The sequence below is a fragment of the Macrobrachium nipponense genome, chromosome 40 (assembly GCF_015104395.2).
Source record: "Macrobrachium nipponense isolate FS-2020 chromosome 40, ASM1510439v2, whole genome shotgun sequence".
Lineage (NCBI taxonomy): Eukaryota > Metazoa > Arthropoda > Malacostraca > Decapoda > Palaemonidae > Macrobrachium > Macrobrachium nipponense.
The window spans coordinates 48,157,694-48,173,614 of NC_061101.1; the positions used below are offsets into that span (position 1 = coordinate 48,157,694).

General features: G+C 34.1%; 1 protein-coding gene across 4 annotated transcripts in view; it reads right to left on the reverse strand.

Annotated features, from left to right (window-relative positions):
• Positions 1–15,921, reverse strand: part of LOC135212135 (multiple C2 and transmembrane domain-containing protein-like) — a 252,696-nt gene that overhangs the window by 178,959 nt on the left and 57,816 nt on the right. For all 4 annotated transcript variants that reach the window (XM_064245546.1, XM_064245544.1, XM_064245545.1 and 1 more), the window contains 3 exons: positions 13,560–13,702; positions 9,081–9,160; positions 3,874–3,982 (listed from right to left, as the gene is read on the reverse strand). In XM_064245546.1, the coding sequence (XP_064101616.1) occupies positions 3,874–3,982; positions 9,081–9,160; positions 13,560–13,702 (332 nt within the window). The remainder of the gene's footprint in view (positions 1–3,873; positions 3,983–9,080; positions 9,161–13,559; positions 13,703–15,921) is intronic.

The window sequence follows — 15,921 nt, forward strand, 5'->3', positions numbered from 1 at the left end:
TATATATAATATATATATATTATATATATAATATATATAACATATATTTTATATTTATACTTGTAATTAAATTTATATACGTACATATTAATACATTTTTTCTCATTTCATCATAATACAGACTCCCAAACAAAAATGGCCGTTCCGTCCAGCACTAGTGATTCCGCGCGAAACCTGAAACAGTCCCAGAAGCAACTCATCTGAACGCACCTTTTCCAAGTGCCAATATTTGTAAGTGGCATCATAGAAGTGCCAAGAGACGAGAGTGCAGAGTGCCAGCACGTGAATGAGCAGCCAGACGTCACAATGATATAAATATGTGAAAAAGAGTTTACGCGTCCCAAGTTAGAATAGCAGTAGGTTGCAAGACGCCTTTTGATATTTTAGTTGTTGTATAAGAAGTGAATTGCGTATGTTAATTATTATCGTTATTGTTATTCAGAAGACGAACACAATCCTTATCGAACAAGTCCCCCCCAGGGGCCATTGACTTGAAATTCCAGAAGCTTTCAAAGGATATTAAGGTCTTCATTAGGAAGAAGTAAGAGGAGGGAATGGGGAATAGAGAAGAAAGAGATTTTGCTTATTAAAGCAGAAAAAGATAAATGAATAAATCGATAAAAATACATTAAAATGCAAGGAAGAATAGTATTAGGGTAGTAATGCTTGCCATTTTCGCTTGAACTTTTGAAGTTCGAATTGAACTTTTGAAGTTCGAATTGAACTTTTGAAGTTCGAATTGAACTTTTTGAAGTTCGAATTGAACTTTTTGAAGTTCGAATTGAACTTTTGAAGTTCGAATTGAACTTTTGAAGTTCGAATTAAACTTTTGAAGTACGAATTGAACTTTTGAAGTTCGAATTGAACTTTTGAAGTTCGAATTGAACTTTTGAAGTTCGAATTGAACTTTTGAAGTTCGAATTGCACGACATTCACTTTGGAAAATACTTCACGACATCAACTGGCATAAATATATAAAAAGAACTTAAAATAGCAAATTGCAGTTGTTATCACACCACCGTGATTCATATACATGCATTAAGCTACAAATGTCCTTTAATATCCAATTCGATCCGCCTCGGAATTAATATATTTTCATATATGTTAACCGAAAGGGAATTATTTTTAGTTGATAATAATTCCGTCTTGTAGATTCGAACCAGCTCACAGAAGAGAAATCAGGCCTGGTCGGTTTAGGCGTCACTGAATTCCTGATTTCTCCTCTGTGCGCTAGTTCGAATCCACGACAGGAACGAAATTATTATCGCCTAAAAAAATTCCCCTTCGATTAAAATATATGAAAACTATTAATTCCGATGCAGATCGAATGGATATTAGAAGACATCTGTAGCTTAATGCAAGTATATATATATATATATATATATATATATATATATATATATAATATATATAGTATAATATATATATATACATACATATATATATTTTTTCTATATGTGTATATCTATATATTATATATATTATATATATACTATATATATATATATATATATATATATATATATATATATATATATAGATATATATATATATATATATATATATATATATATATATATATATATATATATATATATATTATATTAACATACAAAAGGCTTCCTCATCTATGCTACCTTCAACAGCCCCTACGGGCATCCCGATTACATATATGTATATCCCGCGATCACATCTCGGGCAAGAGCATTTGTTAACGACGCTGGACGGAAGCACAGGACCGAGTTGTATGTGACCCTAAATGAGACCCTATTTTTAGGGGGTGCTGAAGGTCCGCATAGATTCCCACTGGACCATCTGCCATAGAACAGATAGAGCTGGTCGTCTAATCCTGAACTATACGCAGTCATTCAAAATTAATGTAAACTTATATTGACACCATGGATTTTGTCCAACTTAGGCCAAGTACAGACCAAGTGCAGAACAACAAAGGCGTTACCATCTTAGAATCCTTAATTAACAAAAAGACTGTACCGTCGTTCAACACTGAACCGTCCTCTGTAAAATCGTTTTTAGCGTAGTTTGGGCAAATGGTTTTCCTTTCTCTTTAATATATATATATATATATATATATTATATATATATATATATATATATATATATATATAATATTATTACGCTTGTCCTCGAATGTGTTGCTTTTGTTTTTTTTTTTTTTTTTTACTTCATAAGGAGCAGTTGACATTGCACATAACCACAAATTATTTTGAGTTGTTAATGTTCGCAAAATACAGTTTTAGCCTTGATAATGCGAATTGGAATTCGTCACGGAAAGCGTTATTAAAAATAAAGTGTTATCTGATGAGGATGGCTTTTCTCTGTAATATATATAAATATATATATATATATATATATATATATTATATATATATATATATCTATATATAATATATATATATATATATATATATATATATATATATACATAATATATATAATCTTATATATATATATACTATATATATATATATACATATATAATATATATATATTATACATATATATATATATATATATATATATATATATATATATATATATATATATACACACACACATATAACATATTATGTATGTATATACATATGCATGCTAAATATATTCAAGATTATCATTTCTTTACTGAAATAATACATGGGTGTTTCAGGCAATACATCTTGGACTGATTATCACTTCGCTTCGACAAAGAGATCTTCATACTGGCATCGTTACACTTATACACCACGTTTTTACACCTTGACTGGGGAACGCTGTGTACACACTGTTACATTTCCTTAATAACCCTTTAACAAACACTCTATGGTAAAGAAAACTTCGATTATGGCAGAGAGAGAGAGAGAGAGAGAGAGAGAGAGAGAGAGAGAGAGAGAGAGAGAGAGAGAGAGAGAGAGAGAGAGAGAGAGTTGACTGTAAACATTTCGAACACAGACGCCCAAATACCATCATAACATACGAGTCTACCTCGAAATTCCCATTCTCTATAACCCGAAGAAGACGTCGGTTTTCCCTATCAACAACTACCAAAGAAAACGTACGCGAAGAAATTCGGTACAAGAAATTCCATCAAAAGAAACCGTCAATTTAGGCGTTACGAAGAAACTTTAAAATAGTATATCACAGACCTTACCTTTTCGGCGAGACGTCACGAACTGACGGGGGACTTCTTGCTTGGTATTATCTTAATTTAAATTACATATATTACTGAATTTTGGACTTGAATACTGATTTTCCTATGTTTTGACGAGTGCTTTGAACATTTTCCTAAGTTTTAATGTTCACTTTGAACATTTTCCCGTTTTAATGTGAGCTTTGGACGTTTCGCTATATTTTGATGTGTGCTTTGAACGTTTTTCTATGTTTTAATATGTGCTTCCCGCGTTTTCCTATGATGTGTGTTGAGAATGTTTCAATGTGTGGTATACTTGGAAATCCTATGATGTGGTCTCAGAACGACCTCCTATGTTTTGATGTGTGCTTTAAAAGTTTCCTATGATGTGTGATCAGAACATTTTCTGGTTTGATGTGTGCTTTGGCCATTTTCTATGATGTGCCTTGGAGGTTTACCTATGGCGTAATGTATAATTTGATCATTAAAACATAGAAAAATGTTCAAACCACATACTCAAACAGAGAAAAACGCTAAAATCACACATTGAAATACAGAGTAATGATATATTAAAGTCCACAATGCTATGATTTGATCATTAGAACATAGAAAAATGTTCAAACCACATACTCACATATAAAAACGCTAAAATCACACGCTGAAACATAGAGTAATGACATATTCAAAGTCCACAATGCGACATTGGTGAAAAGTAAAATCTTATCCAATAATTTCTGCCCTGAACTTACCTGCTCTTTCTCCTCCTGCGTCTTCGGCTGGAGGGTGAGGCCGAGGTAGAGGACGCCCATGTACGTGCACTTCCCCGGTTCCTGAAGCGGCAGAATGATTTCCTGAGTTCTGCAATTATAACAACAAAAACAGCACCATTAATAATAATAATAATAATAATAATAATAATAATAATAATAATAATAATCATAATAATTAAATGAATGAAAGGGGTTGCACATCGGAGCATAAATAAGGACGCTGCAAAGAACCTAGTGTGCACCGTGAGAGGTGTACTGGCGGTATTACCCGCCACAACCCCCTATTACGGGGGTTTCTTATGTTGTTCGTAGGTTAAGCATTCAACAGCTTTGTATATATATATATATATATATATATAGTATATAATATATATATATATATATATATATATATTATATATATATATATATATATATATATATATATATATATATATAAAGATAAAAGGGCATAAAACACTATTTTAACGTTGCAACCATAGATTTCGAGCATTTCCTTCTGTGCTCCGGATCACTGTAAAATTTGGACATAGGATGTCTTACAAGAGTATATATACAAAAACATATGTTTTTGTGTATATATACTCTTGTAAGACATCCTAGGTCCATATTTTGTTTGTTTGTATGGTGTTTTTACGTTGCATGGAACCAGTGATTATTCAGCAACAGGACCAACGGCTTGACGTGACTTCCGAACCACGTCGAGAGTGAACTTCTATCACCAGAAATACACATCTCTCTCTCCTCAGTGGAATGGACCGAGAATCGAACACCATACCAAGCACGCCACTGAGGCGCTACGTCCATATTTTACCAGTGATCAGGAGCAAAGAAGGAAGCGCTCGAAATATATTTACCTAAATTATTTATTTCTATTCATTTCTTAATTTTTTTTTTTTTTTTTTTTTTCTGTATTTCTTATAACTGAACTATCCGTTACCTTCTGTAACTTCTTGCGAACGAACACCTTAATATTCTTCGGAAGTTTGATTTTCAAGTCAATGATCCATGTGGTGGGCTTGTTCCATATGCATATGCTTCATCTACTGCGATAATAATAATAATAATAATAATAATAATAATAATAATAATAACCATAGACCAGAAAACGAGGAAACATATGACAATACACAAAGCACTACACCCAAGAGCAAATACGGACAGACTATAAATAACACGAAAGGAAAGGAGGGAGAGGACTACTAAGCATAGAGGAGGCCGCATCAACATCGAGAACAGAGCACTTGGGGCAATATCTGAAAACAGCGAAGACGATGGGCTCAAGAGGCATGGGAAGAAGGGCTGATAAAAGTAGACGAAAAAACCCTCAAATATACAGAGACAGTAGAATGAGAAAACAGAACAGAGGACTGGCACAACAAACCAATGCACGGACAATACATGAGACAGACTAAAGAACTAGCCAGCGATGACACATGGCAATGGCTACAGAGGGGAGAGCTCAAGAAGGAAATGAAGGAATGATAACAGCGGGCACAAGATCAGGCCCTAAGAAACCAGATATATCTAAAGAACGATAGATGGAAATAACATCTCTTCCATATGCAGTAAGTGCAATACGAAAAATGAGACCATAACCACATAGCAAGCGAATATCCGGCACTTGCACAGAACCAGTACAAAAAGAGGCATGATTCAGTGGCAAAAGCCCTCCACTGGAGCCTGTGCAAGAAACACCAGCTACCTTGCAGTAATAAGTGGTACGAGCACCAACCTGAGGGAGTGATAGAAAAACGATCAGGCAAAGATCCTCTGGGGACTAGGTATCAGAACAGATAGGGTGATACGTGCAAATAAGACCAGACGTGACGTTGATTGACAAAATCAAGAAGAAAGTATCACTCCTTGATGTCGCAATACCATGGGACACCAGAGTTGATGAGAATGAAAGGGAAAAAAAAAAATGGATAAGTATCAAGACCTGAAAATAGAAATAAGAAAGATATGGGATATGCAGTGGAAATTGTACCCATTATCATAGGAACACTAGGCACGATCCCAAAGGATCCTGAAAAGGAATCAAGAAAAAACAAATTAGAGGTGAAGTAGCTCCAGGACTCATGCAGAAGTGTGTGATCCTAGAAACGGCGCACATAGTAAGAAGAGTGATGGACTCCAAAGGAGGCAGGATGCAACCCGGAACCCAACACTATAAATACCACCCAGTCGAATTGGGGGACTTGTGATTGAAAATAATAATAATAATAATAATAATAATAATAATAATAATAATAATAATAACTGTTAGTCAGTCAGCACCGTTACTAACTTCATATATTTCGAAAATGCTAACTACTAATGGGCCTCTCCTCTCCTGAATTATCCGTTACCTTCTGTTACTTCTTGCGAACGAACTCCTTAATATTCTTCAGAAGTTTGATTTTCAAGTCAATGATCCATGTGGTGGGCTTGTTCCATATGAATATGCTTCATCTACTGCAATAATAATAATAATAATAATAATAATAATAATAATAATAATAATAATAATAATAATAATAATAATAATAATAACTGTTAGTCTGTCAGCACCGTTACTAACTTCACATATTTTGAAAATGCTAACTACTAACGGGCCGCCTTCTCATCTGAATCAGGGTCGAGTTAATTGATAAATAAATTATTGAGACCTAAATGATAATGAGACGAATTTTGAACATTATTATCGAGACATATTGACTATAATGACACCCCCAGCGACTTAGCGTCTCATTAACGACACACCCAGAGGCTAATCAGTTTCCTTTAGTCAATTCGCCGAAGTTATCGTTATGGAATATAGAATTTAGGCCAAAGGCCAAATTTGGGGCCTATGAGGACATTTAGCGCTGAAAGGAAAACTGACAGTAAAAAAAACAACTGAAAGGTGTCCCAAGAGGAGAACCTCACAGTTTGCACAATGAATCAACTGTTAGGAGAGGGTGGGCAGTCGGCAAAAGTATATCTTAGTTTAACCTAACCACTGAGCTGATTAAAAGCAGTCAGTAACAAGGAAGAAAGCCAATATGAATGAAGGTGCATTATTATTATTATTATTATTATTATTATTATTATTATTATTATTTAGAGGGTGAACCCTATCCATATGGAACAATTCCACCAAAGGGGCCACTGACTTGAAATTCAAGAAGTTTCCGAAGAATGTGTTCATTGGAAAAAAAGTAACACATGTAAAGGTAAATACAGAAAGGAGAGCTTTAACCTATCAAAAAGAAAACAAAAATAGATTAAAAAAAATAATAAATAGATAATATTGTTAGTAAATTACACACCGATGGACTGTATGTCTTGCAGTTGGATTTTCATTAGTTCAAGCGAACATGCAATGCATTACTACCCTACTACAATTCACTCACCTTGTATTTTAATACTTTACTCACATTCTTATTTATCTATTTACTAAATTTCTATATATCTGCTTTTCTGATAAATGATGTCTTTCTGTATTTCCCATGACTTCCTCTTACTTCTTCCTAATGAACACAGACTTTGGGAACTTCTTGAATTTCAAGTCAATGCAATGGCCCCGTGGGTTTGTTCCATATGAATGGGGGTTCGTCTTCTAAATAATAATAATAATAATAATAATAATAAATAATAATAATAATAATAATAATAATAATAATAATAATAATAATAATAATAATAATAATAATAATAATAATAATAATAATAATAATAATGCCAGAATGGCGCTCATCCTAATTTACCTTCAGTAACACTTACACCAACAAATGTAATGGATCGTAAGACGTTTGCCGAGTGAATGCCCTGCGTTTTACACAGCTGCAACGAAGCAACATATTGCCGGAATCGTGCAATACGTTGGTGCGAGACCCTGCAACAAACAATTAGGCGGAGAGGCTCCTGCAATGTCGCCAGATATGAGGCGATTCTCCTTCTGCAAGGGTTTTCCACTTCTCATCTCAAATCTCAGAGTAAATACAAGTGATAAAGCCTCGGTTCAACAGTGCCCATTAAGGTAAGAACAATGTCAAGTCTCTCTCTCTCTCTCTCTCTCTCTCTCTCTCTCTCTCTCTCTCTCTCTCTCTCTCTCTCTGGTGTTTATTATTATTATTATTATTATTATTATTATTATTATTATTATTATTATTATTCAGAAGATGAATTCTATCACTGTCAAACAAGCCCACCATAGGGGTCATTGACTTGAAATTCAAGCACTCTAAGAATATGGTGTTCATCTGAAAGAACTGACAGTAGGTAATGGGAAATATAAAAAGAAGATACCAGTTACTACAAAAGGAATAATATAGATTAGCAAATTTCATAAATAAATAGTTAGAAATATATATACGAAATATCAAAATACAAGGAGAATTGTTCTGGGGTTCCAAATTGCACAGTATCCTCAGTAGGGAGACTGTTCAACAGTCCAATGGTGCAACATGGGAAATTACAGTTTCTGTAAGAGGTAAGGATCGTTTAATGCATTACTTAGCCTTAAATATTGCTAGTCGACTTAGAACACTTGGAATATGTGATTAAACCAATCTGGCTAGCGCCTGCTGTTCATAATTTCTATGAGATTTATTGAATAGGGAAGGAACTTTTTAAATAATAAGATAAAATGTAAACTATGAAAGTATTAGATAAAAGAAAATTCAACCAAAAAAAATACATATCCAACGTAATGCAGAATTTGAATTCAAACCGCCGCAACATAAGATGCAAAATTGCCTACAACTCGATATGAAAACATCTTTACTGCCGTAAACAAAGACTAGAATAATAGAATTCTGGCCAAAGATCAAATGACAGTGCTTACGAGGTCATTCAGCTATGAAGTGAAAACTGACAGTAAAAAAATGTTTAAAAGTTGTAACGGGAGGAAAACCTTTTGCAGTTGCACTGTGAAACAGTTATTAGGAAAGGGTTAAGGAAAGTAAGGTGGAAGAAAGAGACTTTGAAAGGAGGAACATTTTAAGGAATGAAAGGGGTTGCATCTAAGGCGCCTAAGGAAGGAACGCTGCAAAGCCCTTCAAGTTATAACTGAACGTTAGTGGCGGCCTTAAGTTCACGTGGACCCACGGCACTACACGCCCCCCCCCCCCAACTCTGGATTCTAAAATAAATTCGAATCTAAACGGGAGAAAACTTTGGACAAATTCTTGGACAGCTAATGCAGGAGTCGTTTCACTTACTTGTCTAAATCAAGCGTAGTAAGATCAATTGAAGCCAAGCCCATAAAGTCGTCTTGCAAGCCCCAGTCGTAGTCGAAAACCTACACAGGGAGAAAGTTCCATGTATTAATACTCCAATTCTCTGACCTTTCATTTGTAGATATCAATATACTCGAAAGCATAGTACCAAATAATCATCAAAATGAAATGATTTCGACGTGTCGTACACTTGAACTTGACAAGCAATAACTGAGCACTCTTCTTGAAATTTTCCGGTCATGTACTTAACTTGACATGCAATATTTCAAAAGTTTCTTTATTGTAATTTTTCAGGTGTGGGACAGAAGCAAATTCAATATTAAATATAGTTGCGAATTATTATTTGTCACATAATTATTTAGAACTACTAAAAATACAGAATTCACATTTATAAACTCTATAGGCTGACAGGTAACTAAATTCTTATAAGTGGAAAACAAATATCAAGGTTTTCAGATGAAATTCCTGAAAATACCCTTAACTTCCTGGAGATGTAGGAGGAAAAATGATAAAGATTTATTTCTAAAGCTTCAGTATAACCTTAACTTCTTATAAATGCAAACAAAATTAATATTTCTATTTCTAAAAATAAATAATTACCTTAACTTCTTAAAAATGCACAAAAATATTCATGAGGACTTACATCTAAAGCCTAGTAAAACCGTTAACTTCTTGGAAAGGCAGAGACAAAGAATGATCCAGATCTGTGTTTATAAAGCTTAAAAATAACCTTGACTTTTTACAAGCGCAGAAGCAAATTATTATCAATACACTCATTTCAAAACCTTAAAATAACCTTAACCTCTCAGAAATGTAAAGAAAAAATCATCAAAATATATTTTCCTTTAATCTGACAATAACCTTAATTTATCATGATATATGTATTTCTAAAGTCCAACAATGACCTTAACTTCTTGGAAATGTAGAAGGATCAATTATAGACATTCACTTTTATAGGCTGAAAATAACCTTCACTTCTTAGAAATGTAGAATGAAAATATTATCAAGACAAGATGTGTATTCTAATGATTGATAACAACCGTCACTTCTTGAAGAGTTATACAGACAAAATTACCCACACATTTGTTCCTATAGTGTGCCAACAACTTTACCTTCTTAGAAATGTAGAAGGAAAATATCATAAATTGTAAACAAAGCTTCTAAGTAGTTTCAGCAACTTGGTCACAGATCTAATTATCTCCTTAAACAATTATTGCCCTCATCTTGTTTCAGTAACTTGGCCACTAATCTGACTTTATTCTTCTAGAATAATTCTTGTCCTCTTGCTTCAGTAACTTGGCACAAATTCTATTTTTCTTCTTTTTGAACAACTCTAGTCTTCCCCTTGTTGTAAAAACTTAGCCACAAATCTCATATATTTCTTCTTAAACAATTCTTGCCACAAATCTAATTTTCATTTTAACCAATTTGAGTGTTCCTCTTGTTTCAGTAACTTGGCCCTGAAACTAATTTTCTACTTAACTTTTGTCCTCCTCTTGTTTCAATAACTTGGCCACAAATCTAATTTTCTTCTTAAACAATTCCTGTCTTTTTGTTGTTTCAGTAACTTGGCCACAAATTTAGTATTATTATTCTTGAACAATTCTTGTCACCCTCTTGTTTCCACATCTGGACAACATATCTAATTTTCTTCTTGACCAATTCTTGTCCGCCTCTTGTTTTAGTAACTTGGCCACAAAACTAATTTATTTCTTAAGTAATTCTTATCCTCCTCATGTCTCAGTATATTGGCCACAAATCTAATATGCTTTTTCTTGAACAATTCGTGTCCTCCTCTTGTTACAGTAACTAGACCACAAAACTAATTTTCTTCTTGAACAATATTCATGTCCTCCTCCTGTTACAGTAACTTGGCCAAGAGTCTAATGTTCTTCTACTTGAACAATTCTTATCCCCCTTGTGTTTCAATAACTTGGCCAAAAAAACTTATTTTCTTCTTAAACAATTTATATCCTTCTCTCGTTACAGTAACTTGGCCACAAACCTAATTTTCTTCTTCTTGAACAATTCTTGACTGAATGAAAGGAAACTGATCTACGTTATTACAGATTTACATTTCCATTCGCCGCTCTCTTGAAATCTTCCAAAGGAACTTCTTCAACAATCAGAATTCTTCGCAACGGCAATCACCATAAACCCCCATTCCCTCCTTGCTCCTTCTTCCAAAGGACTGATAATAAAACGTATCTGAATCGATCCAATTTTCTCGGGAAACGAGGGCAATGGATAGCTCTTCATTCTCTTCGTCTCTGCTTCTTTCTCCGAGCGTCATTTCATCTTCCTCCACTGATCTCTGCCATCGCAATTCTTCGACGACACCTGTTGCTTCTTATCTTTCCTCACTCTTCATTCCAGAGGCAATTTTTCTCGTGGGTCTTATTTCTAATTCCAACTCCCTTTCTGACCTTTATCGTTCAAACACGACCTTAGGAATGTCAAGATGAGATTCCTATAATTCTGAATTAGATATTACCAGGTGAGGGCTGCCTCCTCCAAGATTTAAAAGTAGGCCAATGTTCAGGGAATCTATCGTTACTTGCCCAATTGCTTCTCTTCTGCTTTTTAATTCATAGAACAATTTTATTCTCTCTCTAATAACTCTTGTCTTTGATGTTGCCCCACTTACCTACTTTTAGTTACTACCTGCCATACCAACGACGTTTCAATATAAAATGTCCACAGATTTCGACGTGATCATTCGATTTCTTTACATAAACCACCAACGTAGCATATAGTAATATCTTCTCATTAGGGATCCTCACCATGCATAAAAAAATAAGCCTCTCTTTTTTTTTTTAAAAAATTAACAGGCTAATCCGTTTTAAACCACTTTATAAACAGGAGAATCTTCTATGAAATTCCTCTCTCTTGGATGTACTCAAAATCTAGCTCTATAAAACAGCCGATACTGGTGGAAAGTGTCTTGTAAAACCAAAGATATGAAACAATGGTCTGCCTGGTATTAAACTTTCACAGAACAGTGGGTGGCTAAAGCCAGTTATTTCTTAACGACTGAGTAAAAGGTAGACTTTCCATATCTCTTCAGTAAGTGTTTACAAATTACCCTTAAAATATTGATGCATATAACTAACTAACGACGTGTGTGTGTGTGTCAATGAACTGATTCATTAACAAACAATAAAAACCTCCTTTGAATCAGGCTAAAGGACACTTCACTGTAGTAAATTCATTAATTTCGGATGAGTTACAAGTCTGGTCTAACATCGACTTAATGCAACCCTAATATAAATGGGCTTAAAATTTCCATTTATCGCTGCATGTGGGTAGTATCATATTCCTGGATAAATATCGACGAAAAATATTTAAGAACAGAATAGAACAGGATAAAGAACTTAGGCCAAAGGTCCATCGCTTGGGAAAAATGAGGTCAACCGATGATGTCATTCAGCGCTCAAAGGGAGAATGAGGGTAAAAGGTTTGGAAAATGTAACATGCGGGAAATCTCAAAGCAGTTGCCCTATGAAACAATTGTTAGGAGAGGGCTGAGGAAAGCAAGATGGAAGGAGCAGAATATGAATGGAGGTACAGTTAACGGAATGAAAGGGGTTGCAGACAGAGGCCTAAGGAAGAAACTAAGTAATGCCTACATTGCAAAATTTTCGAAACAAAAGGGTTAGAACAAATCATTCCCGGAAATGAAAGGATTGGAATAAAATATTCCTGGCAGCAAAAGGATTAGAACAAATTATTCTTGGAAACAAAAGGATTAGAACAAATTATTCTGGGAAAAAATAGGATAACGATAGCATATTACAGGAAACAAAAGAAATAGAATAAAATATTCCTGGAAGCAAAAGGATTAGAACAAATTATTCCAGGAAACAAAATGATTGGAATGAAATATTCCTGGAAGCAAAAGAACTAGGATAAAACACTCCTGGAAAAAGAATTAGAATAAGATATTCCTGGCAGCAAAAGAACTGGAAAAGGTCTAATATTCCTGGAAGTCCAAAAGGGAAAACTGGAAAAAAATAAAATTCCTGGAAGCAAAAGTAACTGGAATAAAATAAAATTCCTGGAAGCAAAAGGACTGGAATAAAATATTCCTGGAAGCAAAAGGACTGGAATAAAATATTCCTGGAAGCAAAAGGACTGGAATAAAATATTCCTGGAAGCAAAAGGACTGGAATAAAATATTTCTGGAAGCAAAAGGACTGGAATAAAATATTCTGACAGCAAAAGAAACTGGAATAAAAATATTCCTGGAAGCAAAAGGACTGGAATAAAAATATTCCTGGAAGCAAAAAGGACTGGAATAAAATATTACTGCAGCAAAAGGACTGGAATAAAATATTCCTGGAAGCAAAAGGACTGGAATAAAATATTCCTGGAAGCAAAAGGACTGGAACAAAATATTTCTGGAAGCAAAATGACTGGAATAGAATATACCTGGAAAAGGGACGAGGACGATAATCTCACCTTGACGACGACGGGTTCGAAAGCATCCTCTATCGCGATGGTGAAGGTCTCGTCCCAAGTTGGGTTCAAGTCCTTATAGACGGTCTTCGACTTATACACCAACTTCCCGCACACTTTGAACTTCACGTAGGGGTCGCTGGTCCCTGGTGAGGGAATCGAACGGTAATTAGCAGTAGTAGTAGTAGTAGTTGGAACGAAATAAATTTAGTCATCTTCAAAAAAAATAAATAAATAAATACGTAAATAAATAAATAAATAAAATATTCAAGTTTGGGTATGCCTAATAAAAATTGCGCTTAAGTTTCAAGTAAAGGAAAAAGCAAAAAATAAAGAGAAATAAAATAGTATATTAAATGTAATAAAATTCGATTCCACCGCTGAATGAGTCGACACTAGAAGAAATAAAAAAATAAAATCATTCTGGGTGTGCCCAACAGAAAATGCGCCAAAAGTCCAGGGAGATAAAAAAAATAATAATAATAAAAAAAAACAGAAAAAAAATAAAATTCCACTTCTGAAAGAATCGACATTAACATCGTAACATGGTCAGACAGACTCTGCCTTTGTTAAGATTGGGTGCGTTATAGTGTCATGAATGGAACGAATAATTAATGGAACACTTAAAGCCCATTTACCTAATGGATACGATCTGAATCTTTAAACTGAAGACGGAAACAAAAATAAGAACAAATAAAGTATATTTCGTTTCGTTCGTACACAAGGAAACCTAAGTTCTGGGGACGTTTGACATAACTCATTATGAAAAGGAACACCAGAGAGAAAGTCTTGCAATGAACATACAAAGACAATGAAAATAATCCAGTATCATATGTATGCAATGAGTAGAAGCATTTAATTTGAAACATAATTCCAAAACATAATGATGAAGTCTGTTTTACAAAGTACTAAAATCAAAACACATAAACAATAAAACAAATGCCAGTATTGTATGTATGCAACGTGTAGAATCATTAAGTTAGAAATTCTAATCTAAACCTTAGAATATAATTCCAAAACATAATCAAGAAGTTTTTTTTTTAAATCTGTTGGAAATTATTCCAACACTTACTCCCAGAGAAGGTTCAGGAGTGACCAAATTCTCTCAAAATAAAAACCACCTCGAACCATCAAAAATCAATTAAAAGGTAAAGTATCTATAACGTCCCAATAGCCATTCAAAATATCTATGTATCTGTAGAAACGACATTCCATAAAAAAAATCTAAACTACTTACCTACTAACTTTGGACAGCCAACAACTTTAAAATGAAATCTGAAGATAAGATGCACCCACGTTCAATAAAAGCTTAAGTTTGAAAGAATAATCGATAAACTTGCTCCATTGACAGACAGAGGCATTAATACCTCAAACCCAAAAATCTAATGTGCAAAAAAAAAATTAATAAACTAAAATAAAAACATAAAGCTGTCGCATTTCCCAAAAGTTCCAGAGGTCCTTTATTCCTCCCACCGTTGGACTCTGGAACAGCCTCCCTGAGGAGGTCGTGCAATTGGAACCTCATTAGTTCAAGCGAAAATGCAAAGCATTCCTAACCTAATACTATTCTCCTTGCATTTTAATAAATTTTGACCTATTAATTTAGTTTTCTTCTTTATGTATTTCCCTTCATCTCCTCTTTCTTCTTAATGAACACCAAACTCTTTGGAAGCTTCAATTTCAAGTCAATGGCCCCTGTGGTGGGTTTGGTCCATATGAGTAAGTTTCATCTACTGAATAATATAATAATAATAATTTGGACTCTCTTTTTCTACAGCCATCTCTCTGTCGTACATCATACAATATCTAATCTTTCCCATTGCTACTATTCATATTTTCACATCATTTCACATTGTTCATTCTCTGTTCTAGGTAATCTCTCTCTCTCTCTCTCTCTCTCTCTCTCTCTCTCTCTCTCTCTCTCTCTCTCATATCTTCGCATTACAAGTTCTTTGTCCTGTGTAATATATTTCTGTCCCTCTCTCTCACTCTCTCAATATCCTTAACAAAATCACTATTGCTTTTCTTAGTTGCAGAAATTTTCATATCACACGTGCTTTGTCCTATGTACTACATATATTCTCTCTCTCTCTCTCTCTCTCTCTCTCTCTCTCTCTCTCTCTCTCTCTCTCTCTCCTTCATGGCAATCATGAATACAAAATGCAGTATTGATGCCAATCCTAATCTCCTCTGCAGAAATATAATCATAACAACTTGAATTTACTTAAAATGAAATATCTTCTTATCATATCAATACCAGGTAGAATTCACTACTCTCTACCATGCATATCAAGATGCTCTGGGGCCCTATTCCAGGACTCATTCCAGAACTCCAGTCTGGGAACTCATTCTGGGAACCTATTCC